Source organism: Crocodylus porosus, unplaced genomic scaffold, assembly GCF_001723895.1.
Source record: "Crocodylus porosus isolate Cpor-Errol unplaced genomic scaffold, CroPor_comp1, whole genome shotgun sequence".
Taxonomy (NCBI): Eukaryota; Metazoa; Chordata; order Crocodylia; family Crocodylidae; genus Crocodylus; species Crocodylus porosus.
Window position 1 is genome coordinate 108,514,436 of NW_017728918.1, and position 22,051 is coordinate 108,536,486.

At 40.4% G+C, this 22,051-nt stretch overlaps 1 protein-coding gene across 3 annotated transcripts in view; it reads right to left on the reverse strand.

The window, feature by feature from the left end:
- Nucleotides 1-14,739: 14,739 nt before the first annotated feature.
- SGK1 (serum/glucocorticoid regulated kinase 1) overlaps nucleotides 14,740-22,051 on the reverse strand; it is a 112,603-nt gene continuing 105,291 nt past the window's right edge. For 2 of the 3 annotated variants that reach the window (XM_019538092.1, XM_019538091.1), the window contains 11 exons: nucleotides 20,356-20,431; nucleotides 19,818-19,893; nucleotides 19,354-19,458; nucleotides 18,760-18,843; nucleotides 18,516-18,647; nucleotides 18,129-18,241; nucleotides 17,812-17,935; nucleotides 17,360-17,455; nucleotides 16,907-17,062; nucleotides 16,708-16,797; nucleotides 14,740-15,963 (listed from right to left, as the gene is read on the reverse strand). In XM_019538092.1, the coding sequence (XP_019393637.1) occupies nucleotides 15,796-15,963; nucleotides 16,708-16,797; nucleotides 16,907-17,062; nucleotides 17,360-17,455; nucleotides 17,812-17,935; nucleotides 18,129-18,241; nucleotides 18,516-18,647; nucleotides 18,760-18,843; nucleotides 19,354-19,458; nucleotides 19,818-19,893; nucleotides 20,356-20,431 (1,220 nt within the window). In that variant the 3' untranslated portion in view covers nucleotides 14,740-15,795. Of the gene's footprint in view, nucleotides 15,964-16,707; nucleotides 16,798-16,906; nucleotides 17,063-17,359; nucleotides 17,456-17,811; nucleotides 17,936-18,128; nucleotides 18,242-18,515; nucleotides 18,648-18,759; nucleotides 18,844-19,353; nucleotides 19,459-19,817; nucleotides 19,894-20,355; nucleotides 20,432-20,899; nucleotides 21,092-22,051 lie in introns of those variants that run through there. The other variant, XM_019538090.1, reaches the window with a different exon arrangement.

Consider the following 22,051-nt stretch of genomic DNA (forward strand, 5'->3'; position numbering starts at 1 on the left):
TCTAGGTTCAGCCTTATCCTACCTTCTGCCTGATTTTAGACTAATATGGCTAGTTGCCTCTCTTTACTATAATATATTACAGATACAGTTATACAAAAGTAGTGCTATGTTTGTAAATATTAGAAGGATTTATACTATGTGCTACATAAAAGCTAAAGTTCTCTGCATGGCAGAAAAGAAACAATGAGTAAGTCTTTACTGTTTCTATTAACCTGTCCTTACTGAATATGTATAGGGCCAGCGACCATTAACGAGGACAAAGGGGAAATGCCAGGGTAGGGTTAGAGACACAGAAATTATGTTTTTTTAATGATATTTTTTAATATTGAATTACAATTGCAATAAATAACTGTGTGACAGATGTATAGGTGACAAGAGTATAATAGAATCTGCCCTGTTTTTATTCAGTTACAGTAAAGAAATGTTTGATATTAAACCAATAAATGGCATATATTACAGCCGTATGTATAATCGCAGGTATCCGAATGACTAATCTTATATGCAAAAATTACAGACATCACCAGTGAAAAATGGTCCATGTCTACATGGGCACAGAAAATGGGGGTCTTGAGTCCTAATATAGGAAATGGTGCTCATCATTTTAAATACCATAGAAATACCAGTATTTTCTTCAAAAAGGCCCCTGTTAGAGTGAAATCTCTTTCACTTGAAGAGTTAAGTGTATTAAAGAGAGGCTAGCCACATAGCCACAAGTTAGAAAAATAGTTCCCTTCCTGTTGAACGTAGAAACAGTACTAGTTTGGGGATTACTTAGAAATGAGACAAAGATGTTCAGCAGTTTGGCTCAAATATGCATAAAAGTTTGGGGGGCCAATTCCAGCTTGCCTGCTTACATTTCCCCTAGTTTTGACAGGATTCAGGATTTGTCTTACTAAGAATGACTGCCTATTAAATAGACATGCCTTACTAAGAATAAACAGCTATCTAGCATTATAGCAAATGTTTATTATGGATACAATTTTAAAGTGATATCCTGGATCTGATGTTCTCTTAATTATATTATAATACACCACATAAGTATACTATATAATGAATGTAATATAAAATCAAGAGATTTACAGGCAATAAATTAAACAGGTAATCAGTAAGATTAAAATCAGGCATATTATGTTGGTTTAAAATTGTCACTATGCATTAATATGATAACTTAATCATAGCCAAGTAGGTGACTGTGCCATATGAAAGCCCTGATTCTTTTTAGACATTTCTTTTAGAATTTTTTTCAAGAAAATTCCTAAAATGTTTATTAGAATAAACTTCATAATGGGGAAAAAACAGCAGTATGAATATATTTACATACAAATTACTTGCATTTGATTTATGCTTAAAAATGAGAACCTTGATATATATCAACACTCAAGCTTATATACTTTCATTTGAACACAAATGTATTACAAATCCCACAAAAAGCACAATTTGTTTTGGAAAGTTCGCATTTTAGTGGTTATTCTTGTAGCAGCACTAGGAGCCTTGGTCATAGATCAAGTTGCCACTACTATGTACTGTGTAAACACCAAACGAAAAGGTAATCCTTACCCCAAAGCTTTTACTTATTTATGTGCAGTCTAAGTAAGTTTAACATTTCCTCTTCATTATTCCCCTGTTTATACAACCATGATGAAGTGGAAATTGTACCACATTACCAGTAAAATAACACAAATAGTATGTAAGCAAAAGGGACATTTGCAAGCAATCATTAGAAAGAAATATTGTTTGTTTCAACTCTAGAAAATACTTATTGGGTGCATCTACATGTTCTTTAATGCACTGTAGTTACTGTACATTAAATTTAGTACTTGTATAATCAAGTACTAAATGAATGCACAGTAACTGGCATTACAGCACAAGAGCGTTGGCACGCACCTTTTTTAATAATGCTAAGTAGCCTAATAATACTGCCCAGTAGGGTATTAGTATTATTTGTGCTGTGACACACTACTGCACAATATTATTAGGCTACTGTGAAATTGGTATCTTATGTGGACATACTCATTGTGGACCAGTTAGGAGAGCATGCCTTCCCATTAGTAAGCCACTATGTTTTTGAATTGTTCCGCTGAAAACAACCAAAAATTTGAATGAACAAGTGCTTACCAATGTGTATGAGGACTTTACAACCTGGCTCAGAGTGAATAATAACTTTATTTCACAGAAACCGTAACAGTTGTTGAATCGTGTGCACCAAATGTTGATTTACAGTACATTTATTAGTTTTTTGGTTTTATTCATGTTTTTTGAGCAGCTCTTACTGCCTGTACTCTCATACAGTATGACACAATCCAAAGAAGAGGATAATGTGACTTTCTTACATTATTGGTAGAGTACAACATTTGTGAGCATATCTACATGTGTCCAGGGCTGCCCATTTGGTACTGCGCAGTCCCAGTGGTGCACGGTTATTTTTAGATGCTATGTCACCATAGGGACGAACTACAGTGATATAGCTCCTAGCTATGGCGACATAGTGTCAGCATCACAGTTTGTCGATGCTACATCACCGTAGGGACAAGCTACGCTGCTGTAGCTCATCACTACAGCAATGTAGCATTGGTGGGCACAAACCATGACACCAACAGTGTGTTTCCACAGCAATGGGCTACATAGCTTGTTGCTATGGTGACATAGCATCTCATGTAGACACACCCAGTATTTCACACATTAAATACTTCTTTATTGAGAATTCCATGGATAATTTTCTAATCAAATGCCCCAGGATTGAATAATTTCATGTTCAACTATCTGGCATTTTCTGTCAGCATTTTGCACTATGGCAAGTTGCTATGAGATGCAATGTTATAATAAATATGTATATGGAATTAGTTTAGAGCAAAGATCCAAGGTGGCAAGTGCTTTACTTATTACACTAATTCTCCACTTATTTTTATGCTATAGATCAATGAACTAGTATTTGGTTACCAAAATGCCTTATTTTAGGGGCTCACTAACAATCAACAGACTACGGGTTAAGAGCCATAGCCTTAGAAGGTGACTAAGTAGATAGAAGTAGACAACATGAACTTGCAGAGATACTGGGGAAAGATTATCTCTAAATATGGTTACACTCCGATAAAAGAAAAAAAGAAAAAAAGAGGGAAAGATTCTTTAAAGTCTGCAAGCCAGCAGGTACCGTAGTTCACTACTTAATCATATTATTTTCAACAAATTCAGCACCTTCCTTATATTAAGAGAAACAGGCTGTGTCTACCCAAGATGCTAGCTGCGCAGAACCCTAATAATACTGCACAGTAGCATGTTACAGTGTGGACAATGCTAATATGCTACTGCACAGTATTATTAGGCTACTGAGCAGCAGGATCACTAAAAGGTGTCCACTGGTGCTATGAGCGGTAACTCTGGTTACTGTGCGTTTATTTAGTACTCATTTATACAAGAACTAATTTAAATGCACAGTAACCACTGCGCGTTAATGAACATGTAGACACATCTACAGTATATTGTCATATTTTTCTGAAAGGCTTTTCAGATCTCCATGGAGACTAATTGACACATGAAGGTAGCATTTAGTAAAACTGATGACTGTATTATGATTTGATAGAAAATTGTGTATGGAATGTACATAAATGTATCCGTCACATAATTCAGATCTTTGCTGTGAAATAGTAAATGGAATATTACTTAATGCATTAATATGAGACTGCATATAGTCTTGGAAAATCCATTGAACTTAAAAAGGATTTATCACACAGGAAAAGTCTTACAAACTTTAGCCAAAGTTTTACAAACTTTAGCCAAAGTTTATAAATTTGTATTTAAATGTGTAATTAAAATGTAATTCTATTAGCAGAATGTCAGTTGTGCCTGAAGACTACAAATGTCTTATATTGATAGTGTTTGTATTTGTTATACTGGATATTATGTATAGTCAGGAGTATGCTGTTTCACAAGTGGTATAGAACAAACACAATATTTATGCTAGTTCCATTTGCAAAAGGCATGTTCAAATATTTAACCGTAAAAATTTTACTTCTCCGCCAAACCTTGGTAGGGCAAGCCATAATTGAAACAGACATATATCACTACAATGGTTCCATCAGCTTTACTAAATACACAGAAAAAAATCTATTTTCCTTTGTGCATCTAAATGGTAGGCTTCTAATCGCATAAGCAGCATTTTCATTGGCTAATACCTAACTTGAAGTGCTGGGTAGAAGTGTGTGGGACAGTCAATGAGATGCACATTCAACCTCCCTTGAGCCCTTGCTCAGAATCCATTCTTCTCATTTCTTGGGCAAGAGTATTAACCACCTCCTTTCAGGGCTAAAACAGCAGTGTGGCCTCTTCCTCTGGAATATGGCACCTGTTATTCATGAGCGGGCACCTCTACATGAGATGTTTACTGTGGAATTGACTAATTAGCTCCACAGTAAAGTCTCAGTGGGTGTATCTACATGAGATGCTAACTGCACAGTAGTCTAATAACACTGTGCAGTAACATGCCAGATAAAACCTGTGCTAACATGCTACAGCAAAGTATTATTCGGCTACTATGAAGTTAGCATCACTAAAAAGCCATACATTGGTGCTACTGTGCACTAGCACCAGTTACTGTGCATTGATTTAGTACTTGATTATACAAGTACTAAAATACGGTGCATGAATGAACGTGTAGATGTACCCAGAGTCTACACATGCAGCTCTATTAGGCTGCAGTAAACTAATAAAAGGCACCCCAGGGATAGTACTTGTCAGCACAAGTACTACCCTACAGCGGTGTTATTTAGTGGACCACAATGTACATATAGATGCTAGCAAGGCTGGCTGGGGCACCAAGGTACTTCCGTGTGGGGCCTGCCTGCCCCAGACTACAGAACCCTTGTGCCCCAACCAGCCCCTCTACAGCATGTTGAGCTGGGTTGGAGAAGCCTCTGGCTGGCAGGCCAACCCCCGGGGTCTCCTGCCAACCAGGGTTGCTCCAAACCAGCCCAATGTGCTGTAGTTCTGGGCACACGCGTAAGTGTGGCACCCGGGAGCAATAAACTCCAGTGCGAACTGCGCCAGAGTTTATTCAGTTGTATTAATTGTATGTGTAGGCGTGCCAACTGAGTATAGATGCGCCCACTGAGTATCAACCTAAGCAGCTTGTAGCATATGCCCAGTCTACATGCACATGCTTATATATCCACACTGCAGGGGCATTCAAATGGTAACCTGTACGTGGTAAAAACTCCTTTTATGTGACTGGAAAACTGCCATAGAATTCTTCTCCACCTTCATGTGGCAACCTCTCTCCATGGGGATTTGTAAAACATGATAATAAGATGTTTTTCTTAAAAACACAAATGCAACAACCTATACTTCATTTGCATTCTCCTTTGGAATAACATATCTGTTATCCATATATATATATATATATATATTTACACACACAGAGTTTTAAGTATTCTGGGCCAAATCCTCAGTTGGTATATGTCAGTATTGTGACTTAGTCATGGTAAAAATTTGATCTTTGATCTAAAGTCAAAATTTGTTTACAAAAAATACTGCATCCTCTTTCTCACTTATTGCCTATTTAATGCTGTTAATCTTGCTAACCTGGGTGCAAATCTTTTGCTCTTACTGATTTACTCTTTCTCTGTTGTTCTTTTTTTTTTTTTTGCTGTTACAAATATTAATTGGAAATAAGCATATCTCCAAAAGGAATGATGATTTTCAAAATCTTTCAAAATTTACTGTTTTTGTCTCTTACTCCCTATTTGATATCTAGACTATCTAAAATAAGAGTATTCCTTCCTTCCATATCTTGAAGACAGGAGAATATGAGTGACTAATGTTCAGGAAAATTAAAATTGAGTTCTAGCATTTTTCAGTCACAGCTATTACATGCTGTCAAAGTTCACTAACTAAAGCTGGAGCTATATTTTCTAAAAACTCACTTTATGCTTTGGCAGAGTTTGGCTCTGGATCCTAAATTTGCAGCTGGCCTGTATCTTTCTAAACGACTGTATCTACAAAACTGTATCAAAACCCCCCTGAGAACTGAGAATGTGCAGGTCCAAATCCAGACTCCTCTTTACTGTTATCCTAACTAAGCAAACATGTCTCATATGTATGGAGTCATAATCACTTAAAATGAAGCGCATAGTTTTTCATGAACCTTTAAGACAAGATGTTCCCTTCCATAGAGCAGGTGGCATCTATGTATCATCTCCATTTCTCATTTCAGTGTAACTCAGCACAGACAGTTATCAACCAAAATTGTGTGTCATGTGTATCTTCACTACAAATCTATACACAAGCTATTTTTAGAATATATAGCTGAATCTAGATAGCACAGCTCTCAGCAGGGTGTCTACTCTGTATGATATATACAGTATGCCTGGGGAGAGGACAGCTGTGCAGCTGTCATCAGAGGTATGTACACATGTGAGCATGAGCTAATGGGTCGGTTTCACTGAGAACAGCAAAAACTGTAATGGACATGAATACGCCTGTTGATCTATCCCAGTGTATTATGCTAGAAGACTGTCTGGACTAGTTTTCTAATCCCTAGAAAGGCAATATGGATATCATATCAAATGCTTTTCTGCGACTTTCAGAAAACAGGCTATGAAGACAGACTTATAAGGACAGAACCGAGAATATTTACCAGCACTGAAAGGGAGGCACTGCAGTTTAAGAAATTCTGGCCCAGTCCTTCCTGCAAACATTTATCCATAGGGACCTGCTAAAATCACAATTTTGCGTTTTTCATGGCTAATGTGAAATCAGGCACTTTCCACAAAAAATGGTAGGATATGTAATTTTGGCAGGCTTTCTGCAAAAAAAATAAACCCCAAAAAACTTACCAGCAAGCAGAGAAAAGGGCAGGAAGCCCTGCAGTCTTGAAGCATGGAAGGGAAAGACGGTGGTGAGAGGGAGCAAAACGAGAGGCTGAGCCTGTGACGTGGGCTCAGTACAGATGCCATTCTGGGGCCAGTCAGGGAAGCAACAGGGTTTTGGCGCCATCTTTTAAGCAGCCAGAGGCACGCAGCTGCAACATACTGTAGCCTGATGAGTACTAAGCAGGAATGAACAGTGAGAAGAAATCCTCCAAGACAGTCAGTGCTGGACCATGTAAGATAGTATCCTGCAGGGATCTGATATGTTGATGGAGGTAGACTGTTTTGTACCACTTGCAACGTATCTCTGGATTTGTCAAGAAAAACCAGTATAGATTGACACTTGGAGTCTGAGGTGCATGTGAAGAGAAAAGTTGCTGCAGAGGCTGGAAGTCAGATCAAGATATAAGCAACCATGTCCTTGCTCTTTAAAAGGACCATGGCAAACTGGAAAGCAGCTTGGCAAGGTGAGCAGTGGCATTTTCTCTTGTGGAGGCTTTCACAGCAGTGAACATCCTGCTAGAGAAACTTGATCACCCTAAGTTAAGGGACTACCTGAACCAAAATGTGCGAAATGCTGGCAGTTTTCTGTGTGCAAACAAGCTTCACTAAAACTATATTCCTGCATTGATTGCTTCACAAACAATTGTACAGTCCACAAAGTTTCCATTGGCAGAGTATGAATCCTCCGTTGTGGCTGATGAAGCCACTGAACCTCAATATAACTATGCGCTGCACATTTTATTTGTACCTGGGAACTGGACAGACTGGGACCTGCCTGTTTTTCAAAAAGAGCTGATCCACCTCACATCTGTTAATTTTTCTACTGTGGCTCAGGCTGTAGTGAAGGCAATTGTCAGCTATGGCTTAGCATCTAACAAGATCTCAGCATTTCTATCCAACAAGGCCATGTACATATACAAGGCTTTCTCGGATGTGCTCCAAGGAACGCTGCCCAGTGCAATTTACATCATCTGCAATGCACATATTCTGTTTTAATAAATGAAATCATGTGCATTCAGTTGCCTGATGTGGATAGCTTTGTGTCCTCCTTCAAGAAAGCTTTCAAGCACTATCCAGGCTGTAAGCTCCAGTACAGGGAGTTTCTCACCAATCGAAGTTACATGCAACTGTGTCACTGCCACCAGAGCCTATGCTCACAAACTGGAATTTGTGGTTCAAAATGATCCATTACCATGCCAAACATATGCAGTACTACCAACAGTTTGAGTGTGGAGCTGGATGAAGTGAAGTTTGTGATGGAAAATGCCACCCGGTTCATGGAGCTTCTAATATGGCTTGAAGGCTGGGAGGTTGAGATCCTCCACACATACAACAAGCTGATGGATTTGATAAGTTAGGTCAAAGACATGCCATCACAAGAACCGTCAAGATATCAGTGTGAAAACCCATGGAGAAGGGACCTGTTCCAGGTAATACCAGTGAAGCTGAACCATTATTATAGGTACGACCCACTACTGTACTGCAATTCAGACTACCACCTGCCTCCTTTTTCAGTGCTGTTAGTATTTTGGAACCTAACCAGGTATCTGTTCTGAGTTGTAACCCTCAGCTACTGAAATCAATCCTTGGATGTGGGAAAGAGCAAGACAAGGAACATGTGCTTACATGAACTTTGTCAAAGAGTCCCAGATGCCTGTGCCTGTGTTTTGGGACTCTGTTTGCGACTGTTTTTCACATCTATACATGCTGGCAAAACACTGCCTCATCATTCCAATGAACTCAGTGGACACTGAGTGTGCAATCTCAGTGTATGGATAAGTGTTCATATTCATATGACAAAGACAAAGAAAGTCAGTAGCAACTGCCAGTGGATGCTGCATGCTAGCATTTAACAGCTAGCATGAATTGCCTGTCTCAAGATTATCAGTGATTACATTCCTTTATGCCATATGTTTGGTGTATAAAGTATAGTGATAGCATTAGTTACAACTCATGTTGTGTATAGCTTTGTTTTCATTAGACATTTCAGTTTAGAGTTTAATTCAGTGCTGAGATTGCTTAATAATATGTTGGTTAATGGCTTCTGTGGACTTAATCAGGATAGTTAAGCCGGTATCAGAAAATCTAGTAATCTTCAGTGAGGGGCAGGACTTCTGAGACCCCTAAACCAATCAGAGGCATGGGGGCGCTGCCTGCATAAGCCTGTGAAAATGGCAGCCAGCCCTGCAATCTGCCCACTAAATTGGCTGCCTACCGTCTTGATTTGGGAATGTCCCTACTTATGCACAGAAGTTGATGCACCCAGGAGCTTCCAAGGGTGCCAGAACACTCTCTCTATGGAAAGGCATCCAAAACTACTCATAATGTGATGTGCTTATAAAACCCTTCTATTTGTGATCCATCATCCTTTGGAAGGCACAGAAAAGATTCAAGCTGAGTTTACTGGATGCTGACTCAGTCCTGTAGCTTGAGCATTATCAAGCAATTAAACCTTTCTAGAAAAGGGACAACTGAAGAAGCCCATGGATATGTATTAATTTCTTTGCCTATCCATTCCTGCTTCTGTGGTCTGGAGTTGTATATCCAACTCCAGATGGTCTGGAGGAGAAAAGAAGCAGTTTAAAGCAGCTCCAAAAACAGTGAGGCAGTGTTACTGTATTGCTATGGTGTAGTGAATAAGAAACTGCATCATTCTGTGGAGATGAAGTTACTGTCAAACATAAAATGGTTTGTCTGTTGTTTTTTCTAGCTCTTGGAAAGATCCGAAAAGTTGCTGGAGACAGTGGTGGATGATGTTCCTAACAAGACGGCATCTGGGATGAGGTGAGACCTGACTGTGTTGCAGTAAATAATAAGTTAAGAAAATTGTACATGGCTGGAAGGGAAAACTTGTATGAGAAGGAGATTTGAATGTTTGCTACTTTATCCTTCACCTAAGAGCAGTTTTAAAAGATACATAATCCAGTTGTAGAAAAAATAATGTTCTCATTATTTCCTGACATACAAATGATCAGATCTTTATATTACTGGATATTAACAACTATTCCAATTTCCTTCCCATCCAGAATTGGACCATATAATATATTGACCACAAGGTGTCACTGTTGCTATAATTAGTCTCTTTGGTGCAAAAATACCTCAGTAGAAAACTCCAATGAATGACTGGGTGGAATTTAACCTCACTGACTGGATGGTGCTGAGGAAAGATAATAGCAAAATGTAGAAATTGTCAGCTGTAGGTAATTATAGTTAGCTACTCATTAGAAAGTAGAAGTTGTTACTACATGTCAGTTGCTTGGTGGTCAAAGGGATTGTCAGCTTCTACACAACGGGAATCCAACACAAAAAGGAATAGTCGGTATTCACCAACCAATACTGCTGTTCGATATTAACAATCCTAGCAAGGTGGCATGATCTGAATTAACACTGATATTTGAAGTAGCTAAAAATGTTCCATGCTGATCATAGGAGACACACACTGGTAATGAAGGGATCACACTGATGCTCCTTGTAGTATACTGTTTTTATATATAAATAGAAACTTCAGTCACTCTCAATGTAGAATTTTGCACAAGTGCTAGCTTCAAAGGAGGGAAACCCTTGAATAAACAGTATTGCCTATTCTGTTCAGTACTCCAAGATCTGGTTTAAATAACAACATTCTGACAAACCTTGAGTGAACAAACAACCTATATATTGACTGTGTTACCTTAGTGCAATACAACATATATTTAGATAATACACACAAAAATACACATAAAAGACTTATTCCCGGCACCAGAACAGGCTCCTTGCCAAATGTCTAGTCCCTGCTCCAAAGCACAAAGGTGTTACGGCTTCTCCATGAATAGGCTGTAATTGTTAAGAGTAGCAAAACACCATTTTCTTTGCCTAATCTCATTCTCAGAAATGGCTGAAATTTGGGGGGCGGGATGGACTTTCAAGAACGATTCAGCCTGGGGGAACTGGAAATATGGGGATGTCAGACAATCTTCACTGTAAACAGTGCTCTGACCTCTGCTTGTAATGGCTATCACACATATCATTAAAATGCTTTAGAGAGAACATTTTAAAACAATAATACGTCATTATTATGGAATGCAAAATTCACTTCTTGAAGGATTGTCTACACTGTAGAAAGATACAGAATATAGACTGAAAATTCCTCTAATTTATCCTTTGTGTACTCAGCAACAGATCATGTACCCTGAATCCAGTCCATTGAAATCAGAATTATGCAGAATTACAGTATCCCAATGAATAATGATAAAATGTTTGAGTATGGTTGATAGGACCTATTGAGTCAGTTTTACGGGTGAAGAAATTAACACAGCTTCATTGACTTAAATGAGTGAACTAAATCATACTGAGTTCAAGATTCACTCAAGGTGATGACTATGTCAGATTCCCAATCCTTTGTTTTAAACTTTGTTGTCCTTTTTCTTTAAGATAAACTTATTTCCCCCAGATCACCCAGCAAGACTGGCATGACATTCTGGAAAAAAAATCACTGAATACCTAAGACCCAGATTTCCCCTTGCACAGCAATAAACTATCTTCTGGGTGATAAAGCAGAGACACATTGTTCAGTTTTCTTTTAATAAAATAAAAAATGGTTATTTCCATCACTAAAGCTTCTATGCTAAATCTTGTAGCTCCAATTACAAAGCTGCTATAATGGTAGAAAGAGTGGTATGGCCTTTAAAATTTGTTTAAAAAAAAGTAACTCATTAAAAGTCTGTGATTTACTCAATATGGGATGAAATTCACTCTTGTCAAAAAAGCATACATGATATTTATGTCCCACATTTTCTTTGTTCCTACAATCTCCATTGCTTTTTGTGGAAAACAAAGAAAAATTTTGTTTGTCATGTTAGTGTTGCAGTTCATTGCTTGCCTATCTACCTGAATATTAGCAAGTTACTAATTCATACTGATGTCTAAGCAAAGATAAAATGCATCTCATTGTTCATTCATTTAATAAGTGTAGTTTCACTTTAATTATGCACAAATTGGTGAGCTATAATGTATTAATATTTTATTAATAGAACTCCTCATGTTTTTTTGTGCAAACAGTAGCATGGGTAGATTTTCCCAGGTTTATTTGCGTATGACCGAAAGAATTACAGTAGAAACTCATTCCTTTTTTGCAATGTGAGGTCAATGGACTAAGACAGGGGTCAGCAATCCCTGGCACGTGTGCTGAGCATGGCATGCAAGGCCATTTTGTGTAGCACACCACTGCTAGCCTGGGCTCTGAGCAGCTGCTACCAGCCACAGATCCCAGGCTGCTCCCAGCAGAAGGCTAGAAGGCTGCAAGCCTTGCTGCAAGCAAACCAGGCTCCGTTGGCCGGCTGCATCCAGGAGGCTGCAAACAGCTGCTCTGAGCTCCAGCATATTGGTACTCTGGCACCTTCCAAGGTAGACATTGTGGTTTTTTCAGCACTCCGGCCAAAAAACGTTGCCTACCCCTGGACTAAGATGTGTAGCTGGGCTAGGTTTTCAACTTGTGTAAATTATAATAGCTCCATCAGAAGACTTACCCCTTCACGTGAATGGATTTTACAGCTGAAATTCAAAGAGCTCTAACTTCAAATGCATAGTAAGTAACAGAAGATGAGATGCACTCTGTTAGCGCCTAAGTCTTGTTAATAAAAGAAATATAGAGGCAGCTCTGGTAAATAGTGCATCACCAATTCCCTTTTGTCCTCCCTTGATAAACTTATAGGTGGCTACAAGATCTCCCCTAAGCTGTCCTTTGTATAGGCTGAAGAGATCCAGATCTCTCAACCTCCCCTTGTAGGGTCTTTCACAGAGGCCATTAATCATGCTGGACGCAGGACTCCAACTGCGGCCTGACCAATGCTGCACAGAAGGGGAGCATCACCTCCCTTGATCTGTTGGTCATGCATCTGCTAGTACACGACAAGGTGAGATCGGCTTTGTTGATGGCTTCGTTACACTGCTGGCTCATGTTCATCTTGGAGTCGACTGTGACTCCAAGATCTCTCTCAGCCTCTGAGCTTCTGAGGAGGTCATCCCCAACCTATAGGTGTGCTGGGGATTCCTCCTCCCTAAGTGGAATATTTTGTGTTTATCTTTGTTGAATTGCATCCTATTTCATTCTGCCCATTGGTCCAACCTGTCCAGGTCAGCCTGTATCTGCTCCCTGCCCTCCAGTGTGTTAACTTTGCCCCATAACTTGGTATCATTGGCGAACTTGGAGACAGTGCTCTCCACACCCTCATTCAAATTGCTGATGAAGATTTTAAATAACACCAGTTCAAGCACTGAACCCTGCAGGACCCCACTGCCCTCCTCCTTCCAGGCCGAGAGTGACCTGTCCACCACCACTCTTTGGGTGCCATCCCTAAGTCAGTTAGCCACCCACCTGACTGTGTAGGCATCCACTCCACAGCCCGTTAGCTTCCCTATGAGAATAGGACGCGAAATTGTGTTGAAGGCCTTCCTAAAATCTTGGTAGATGACATCAGCCTCAGCTTCTGTGTCAAGGTAGTGTATAACCTGGTCATAAAAGGCTATAAGTTTTGTCAGGTAGGATCTACCTGTGATGAACCCAGGCCGGTTTCCTTTCAGCATCATTTCCCCTGCTGGGCCTTCACAAATGCACTCTGATGATTTTTTCCAGTATTTTCCCAGGGATAGAGGTAAGACTCTATCCCTAAAGTTACCTGGCTCATCCCTTCTCTCCTTCTTAAAAATGGGCATCACATTGGCCCTTTTCCAGTCCTCAGGGATCTGGCCGGAGCACCATGAGTGCTCAAACAGCCATGCCAGCAGCTCAGCTATGGTGCTGGCCAATTCCTTTAGCACCCATGGATGAAGTCTGGGCCGGCTGACTTGTACCCATCCAACCCTTCCGAGTGCTCCTTAACTAAGTCAGCACTAGCTTTTGGCGGTCTGATGCCTTTGGACATCTATCTGTGCTCAAGGTGGGGGAATTGTCTTGGTCAGTACTTAGGAATACCGAAGCAAAGAACTCATTGAAGAGCTCCACCTTTTCCCCTGCATCAACCACCAACTGTCCTGATTTGTCCTGCAGTGGCCCTATATTACTCTGCACAACCTTCCTTTTGTTTGCTAAGTATCTGTAGAAGGACTTTTTACAGATTATTCAGACCAGTTTAGACTAATGTACATCCACCCAGGCAATTAATAACTGCTTGTTGCAGTTTGTGCTGCTGGAGGAATTGCCTTTCGAATTGGCCCGGACTTTGGTTACACTAGAGAACTCAGTTTATGAAAAACTTCTACAGTACTGGCCCTACTCAGGGCACTGCATTTGTCGCAGCACTGGAGTAAACTCTGGTCCAGGCAGGATGGATTTGTATGTTTAATCACTTGCCTATTGAAACCTTCCTTCTGATCATGTGTCTGCAACGTGGTAATAAATAAAAAATACCTGAACTCCAGAGCAGGTGGTGTGGTGGTTGTGGCTGTAATATGGGTACCGATTTTCTAGTTTAGATTCACACTTAAGTCTGTGAAAAAGCAATAGAAATGATTCAAGCTGTAACAACCTTGTGCCTTTCAGTCCCATTGTTCTCTGTGGTTTTAGTTCTACTTAGTCACAGCACACCTCCTGCACTGTAATCAATGAGCTTCCACAATGTCCTCCTCCCATGTTGACCCAGTTCTAAAGGTATACTTACACTGATAGCGTTACTCCTGTAAGGTCTCTTACATCCATTAGACTGGTAAGAGGACAATAGCACCCAGGGCTTGCAGTAGGACATTAAAAGATCACACTTCAATTTAACTAACCTCATCTAGTGAACCAGGCCTCTCAGTTGAAGTCAAGAACTACAGTATTAGAGTCTAGACTTGTTTTTTAAACCCTTGAGAAAGAAGAATGTTGGCTAAAATTCTCTAGGAAGAAAGAGTGGACACAATCTGAATTTTTTCCCCTCGATTTTACTGCAAACCAATGGGTTTGGTCACAAAAAAAATGGTACATATTATAACCATGTTAATTACATTACAATGATGGTATACATTACATTGCAAGTAAGCCTGCAAGTTTAAATATACATCTAGAGTTACAACTGAATGTACAGAACTTTTTACAATACATACAATCAGGAATGCAACCCCCCCCCACATAAATAATGCCCATTTTACAGATGACATCATTTAAAAACTTAAAATGAAAAAAGGAAAAGAAAAAAAAAAAATGAAACAAACCAACAGCTTTGACCGACTGCAGCTGGGGCATTTTGGTCCATAAAAACCCTTTCTAAAAATAGAAATCTTTTTTCATAGCAGCAATGCTCTCTTCAAGCATTTGGATACAAGTCACTGTGAGCCCATTTCAATAATTTTAATCGACTGTATAGTTTACAAAAAAAAATTTCAAAATCTACACTTAATTTATCTTCCAAATATGGAAGAAACGAACAATGCCCCACATTGTAGTATCCTGCAAGTGTCACATTGAAGCTTTAAACTAAGTCCATCTGTAGTATTCATACCACACTCATACCATTTGTTCACGTAGTAAACCCACAGAAAGGAATCGAGAAACACTTTGCAACAGGTAAAGCTTTGGAGCTAAACAAGATCGCATCAGAAAAAGGCACGTTTCATAAAATCCTTAAATCACATCCAGATAGACCTTCAGGCAAGGCTTTTTGGAACATTTTCAAAACAGCACATTATTATTCCTACAATCTACCGTAGCAGTCTCTGGCAGCAGATACTTTTTCCTTCTTTCCCAAGGAGATAGCACCACTTTGGGGGAAGAACGAATAAGAGTGAAAAGCCTGTAAGCTCATTTAGAGAGTTATGTGCTCTTCAAAAAAAGCTTCCAGCAAACAGTGTAGTTGAAAATTAAGGCTGCAAAGCTGCCATGGTGGAGATGTGCAAATTCTGTTTCAAGATGATGGGTCAACTGGCTGTTCAACCAGACGGCCAACATAATAATTAAAAACAAAAAAAGGGGAAATGAAGTTCACAGGAAAGAATCCATGGGTGGAGCATAAGAGAAGCCCAGAAAAGCTTCTGCAGCTTCCTTGACGCTGGCAGTAATAAGGATGCTGTCTGGAGACTGACCAATGGAGTTGGGGACTGGCTCATCTGTAAACTCAGGATCAAAGTGTCGTAGATCACTGGGGCCACTCTGAAGAATATCAAAGGAAAGAAACAGATATTTAGTCTAAGCTCTCTCTAGTTCATGAACACAGATGAATTTGAAACTGGGATTTAAAAAAAAACAAAACAAAAAAACCCACAAAAAACCCTTTGTGAAGAGTCAGAATGTTATTATTACAGTGGACCTACTGTTGAAAACAGTATTGGCCAAGAACAGTCTTACTTTTTCACATCTTGCTATTTCCTAGTAAGCACTGTATACATTGTGGTGCATTTCAAAATGCTGCCCCCTCCAAGCAAGCCCAGGACATAAAACAAAATGCAAATCCACATTTATGCCACAGTTTATGTAAGCATGTGTTAGCAGCTTGCAAGTAAGCCACTTAAAAATCACCAGAATAGCTGTAGTGAGTATACTTGCATGTGCATTTTATCCAAGTCAATAAAAAAAAAAAAACAAACAAAAAAAAAACCACTTTACGGGGGGAGGGGGGGAAATATTTAAGGTTTAGCTTCCCATTAGTTTGTGTGACTGCTTGGATGGAAGTCAGGGCAGGGGGGAAGAAGAGATAAATGGCTACATTTTACTGTTTGTTTTAAATTAAATTAAAAAGCCTGTTGTTGAGTTTGTGTATATCTTTGTCCCTACAACTGATACAAGGAAAAGAATTGCCATATTGTAGGAGGCTGCAAACTGCTTTTGGCACTGGACATCCAGGAAGTGGGGAGAATAACTGTCTTTAGAAATTCTATAATTAGAAGTGATGCTTACCACATTTGGGTTAAAAGGGGGTGTAATCTTTTTATTAATGAGATCATCCCAGTTAATTGGGGAGAAGAAGATGTGATTCTTAATCTCCGTCTGTTAAGGAAAAATAAAATTAGATTAATTCAGACAAGAGTAATTGAATGAGTGGTATGATCTTGTTTACTTCCTATGTTATAGGCCAGAACTACAAAATTACACTTACAAAGTCCTCCTTGGCACCAAGGCGCTTTGTCCTGTCTTTTTGCAAAAGACCTTCCAGAAGGTGCCTAGCAGAGTTGGTAATATTTGGTTTCAACTGCAGGGGTTTGTTCAAGATATTATCGTACATTTCTGCTGTGTTCCTGCTGTAGAAAGGGGGCTGCCAGAAAGAAAGAAAATGCATATTTAAGTATAAAGTTAGTGAGTCTTACTTAGTTCAGTACATGTATCTTCCCATAACACCATAAAATATTTTAGCCTTTATGCCATGTGCTGCTTTCAATCTACAGACTTCTCAGTGGACAGGAGAGCAACACAGGACCCACTGGGACTTTATTTTCATCATAAGGAAGTCACAAGTATACGTAGTAAAGCTAGAATGGTTCCTTACGTTGATTACTTTGATATGAAACCTAGTCAGTTATTTGAATTAACCAAATAGATGTCCGTTACTTACCAGTCCATAAAGCATCTCGTACAAAACTGCTCCAAGGCACCACCAGTCAACAGTCCTGTCATAGGGCTGCTTATGAAGAACTTCAGGAGCAAGGTACTATTTAATAGAAGGGGAAAAGAAAAAAGAGCCATATTAGCCTGACAAACTTTTAAAAACTCCCCTGCCTATGTTTTTGAATTACAAGAAAAGCATGCTAAGCCCAGTGTAGTACCTACACTATAAAGTGTCATTGATATGCAGGGAGACAGCCTGAGAGCAGCTCCTACTGTATAGGCGCCACAGTATTCACTGGATGACTGGTTTATGGATGTTAATCTCTCACCTCTATTCTACTGGGAATTTATAACAGAAGTGTTTGTCATGCCAAGCCAATATAGTCTTACTGTTGTATCTGCCATTCTGTTCACACAGTAGACAAATAATGGTCATTCCAAAAGCAAAACTGAATGTACCTCTGGTGTGCCACAAAAGGTGGAGGTTGTGCCATTGTGTTCTATGTTCTCTTTGCAGAGTCCAAAGTCAGTCAAGACAATATGCCCCTGAGAATCCAGAAGAATATTCTCTGGTTTCAAGTCCCTGTAATAACAAGAAACCATAATGCAAATGTTAGTTTTTTTAAATTAAAGAGCTATTACTAGTATTCTATGCATATGCAAACTTTAGGCTCTAAGAAAGTACTTCAGAAGTTGCCATTTTAAACCAATATATTGAAATCTACTTTGAACAAGCAAAGTATGGAGTAAAGAACAAACTGAGTGTGACTACTTACCGATAAACTATGTTCAGAGAGTGCAAGTATCCCAGTGCACTAGCTATTTCAGCAGCATAAAAACGAGCTCTTGGTTCCAGGAAGCAACGCTCCCTCTGGAGATGGTAGAACAACTACAGGAGACAGAAAGAACAAAGTTCTGTAAATGGTGCCAAAGCCTGGTAACAATGCATTTAATTAGACTCGACATATATAGTAGCTAAGAGAACAATAGCAGGAAATGGCCTAATGATCCTCTGGTAGTCTGAAACCTGGCAGGCTAATGACACTAAAACTAACAACTTTTCCCCATGACTTTTCCCCTTAGAACTTGTTTAAAGTGGAAAGAAAGTCTCCAATACAACTGTACTCATAATATGAATTCTTATCTTTTTTTTGGCTGCTTACCTCTCCACCATTGATGTAGTCTAGGACAAAGTACAATTTGTCTGCAGTCTGGAAAGAAAAGTGGAGTCCAACCAAGAAGGGGTGTTTCACATTTTTCAATAGGACATTGCGCTCTGACATTATGTGTTTCTCCTGGAAACAGACAGAAGCATCAGTATTTAGTGACAACGTTTGCTATTTTGTAGTAATAAAGAAGGATAGTTGGCATATACAGTGTTGGATTGTGAATAATAAGAAAACTTGCCTCTTTCTTTTTTAGGATTGCTTTTTTTTGTAGTACTTTAACAGCATAGAATTGTTCTTCTGCTTTATGCCGTGCGAGGAGAACCTGAACATTAAAAAGAAAACAGATATGTTGAAAAACAGAAATTATAAAACACGCAGCTGGAAGGGACTATGTCAAAGCCCTTTACATTGTCAGTGCACACTATTACTAGATGCACAGGGAAGCGTTTTCTTAGACATACCTAGCATTATCAGCTAAATGCTAGATAGAGCTATGCATATAAAACATTTCCCTAGATTTTATTAAATGGTCAAGAAGGTTGCATCTTCTCCCTGGTTGTTAAAAAAAACTCCTTACCCCCAATCCTACATGAAGGAGAAATCCCAGGTCTTCCTCAAACTCTCCTCCCCAATAAAACTACCCTCCTCCACCAATCCCCCTCAGGGCAAGCAGCTTCATTCTCAGAATTGAAGTGCCCTCCTGGCTGAAGAACCGGTCATGCAGAGTTTTGCTTCTAAAGTTTATCAAAGCTCTGCTACAAACCCAGCCCTTAAGTAGTTACATGTCACAGATGGTAACTGATCAAATTAGTGCAGAAAAAGTGGAACTTACCTTTCCAAAACTGCCTTTTCCAATCACTTTTAAGAAATGAAAGTCTGATGGTTTAGCATGCGGGTTGGATGATGGACCAAGATTGATCTGCTGCGAGGGACTGGGCTGCAATTAAAAAAGAAAAGAAAAGTTGTTAGAAGATGTGTCCTGGAAAACTCTTGAGTGCAAAAGTTTTTATATCATAAACCTAACAATTTGAATTTCCTGGAAATAAAACTGTTTCACATAACTAAAATTGTACTAATTCACATAACTAATTTTTTTTTCCATCTGAGATAGCAGCAGATTCCATACAGAAATCTCTACCTTTTTCATTTCCCAAAACTGATTACCCCTTTTTAAAACAGTATTATTAGCCTGCACTATAATCTGAACTTTTTGTGATGTTTCCAACATAAAGACATTTCTATTACAGGCTTCACAAATGTATTTTGAAATATTATGCATAACAAAAGACAACTTACCGGAGGGGAAGGATTAGCATTCATCAACTCAGGCTCTTGAGGCTGGGAGATTTTCAAAATAGACTGAACTTCAGGGCTGTGAAGTTTAAGGAGTGTATTATTAGAAACAGGTTACACTAGCAAGAAGCAGCATGATTTTACCACTAGGGGGCATAGAAGCCTTCTGCTTAAGGATAAACTGCAGTTTGGCAACCTAGGGAGGCTGAAAAGCCTTATTGCTTTTCAGGACTAAAAGGGAACAGGAGAAAGGCACAAACTCTGTTGGGCAAAGAAACAGTGCTGGTGCAGTAATTTAAGATCAGATATAGACTGGGGCTCTGAAAATCCAAATCAACGGGTTTCTCCCAAACCAAACAGGAGAATGCATTATAAAGTGAACAGCAAAGAAGAGGAACAGCTAATACTGCTGTGACACGGAGTGGGGAGGAGCAGGGCACTGCCCCATTCTGATCATTTTGTCTCAGAAGGGAACAACTATATCTTTCAATTGGAAATAGGCTACTATGTTTTTCACCTGCGCCAGGCTGCGGATACTTACTGCTTGCAGGCATAGGAGTTGGTGGCTATTTTCTGAATGAAATCGTTCAGCCCCATTCTTCTCTGTTTCATGAAAGCTACAAGGAAAAAGAAAAAAAAAAATATATATATATATATAAAAACACACACACACATACATACACATACACACATTATATAGACACTCACATATACGCACACATTATATACTGACATATATACACACAGTATATAGACTCATATATACACATAATACAGACACACACACACATTATATACTCATATATACACACATATATATGTATATACACACATTCCTGTATATGTATGCATATATGTATATGTACATATACACAAATGATATATACATAAAACATAAAAATAAAATACAAACAGACAGACATATTTTATAAAAATATAGACAAATATTAAGATAAAAACTATCCCCAAAGTGGTGTTTAAAGGCCAACCCCCCTGCTTGCTCTCTCGACCTCCCCAGGGGAAACCAAGGCACTCCGCGCCCAGCAACTGCCGAGTGCTGCCTCCAGCAACATCCCGGCACTCACCGATGAGGATGGCCACCATGCCCCTCATCTTTGAGTAAGTTAACGTAGGTCCGGAGGCCTCGGCTTTGACTGTCATTGCGGAGCTGGGCTTTGTGCGAGTGAAAAATATAATCCAAGCGGAGAAAGGCAGGCAGGCAAGAGCGAGCCCAGCCACCGCAAGGGGACCGCAGGCGGCTGCAAGAGTGAGCGCGCAGCCCGGCCGGCCGGGTTATATGTGGCGGCGGCTGGGCGGAGCCTCCGGAAACAATGAGGAAAGCGGCGGCCCCCCCTGCCCGGCGCCCGGAGGTGGTGGCGGCTGGCGCTCGCCCCGTCCTGTCCTGCCCAGTCGCGTCCCGTCCCCCCTGCCTGGACGCGCAGCGCCGGGCAGGAAGGCTCCGGCGGCGGAAGGAGGGGAAGGCGGCTGCATCTCCGGACACGGGCCGGGCAGCGCCTCTCAGCCTCCCCCGGGGGCTCCAGGCACGGCCCCGCCATGTTGCCGGGGCCCTGCGGCCTGACGCGCGGGGAGGGGGCACCCTGCGCCCGGGGGGAAGGAGGAGATGCAGAGCCCCGGTTGCGGCTGCACAACCCAAGCCCCCGCCCGGTGCTTTTCTTGTATGTCTGGGGTCGGGCTGGGCCTGGCCCGCGCTGCCTGCAGGGCCCCGGGTGCCGCCGGGCAGATAAGGGGCTCAGACGTGGCCTTGCAGGAGCTGCAGTGACTCGGGAACAAGATTTCCTGCCCGGCCTTACCTCGGCAAGCAAACCAGTGTCCCCTCCGGGGCGCGCAGGGGGGACATGTATACACACACATGTATCTATAGATATGTGTATAGCGATATATACACACGCCCGCACATGCACAGATGGATGCACGCAGATGCACACCTAGATGCACCCTCATTTGCGTGTGCGTGCAAATGCAGGCATACACAGATATGCAGATATATATCTACACGTATGCACATAGCTCTTTGCACACGTACACACCTATGCACCCATACACGTATATGCACATATACATACATATGCACACATACATACACAGATGCACACACACATGCACGCATACGCAGATACCCACAGATGTATGCACAGAGATTCATAGATTGTAAGGCTGGAAGGGACCTCGGAAGATCATCGGGTCCAGCCCCCCCTGCCCCATATACACAGGTACAC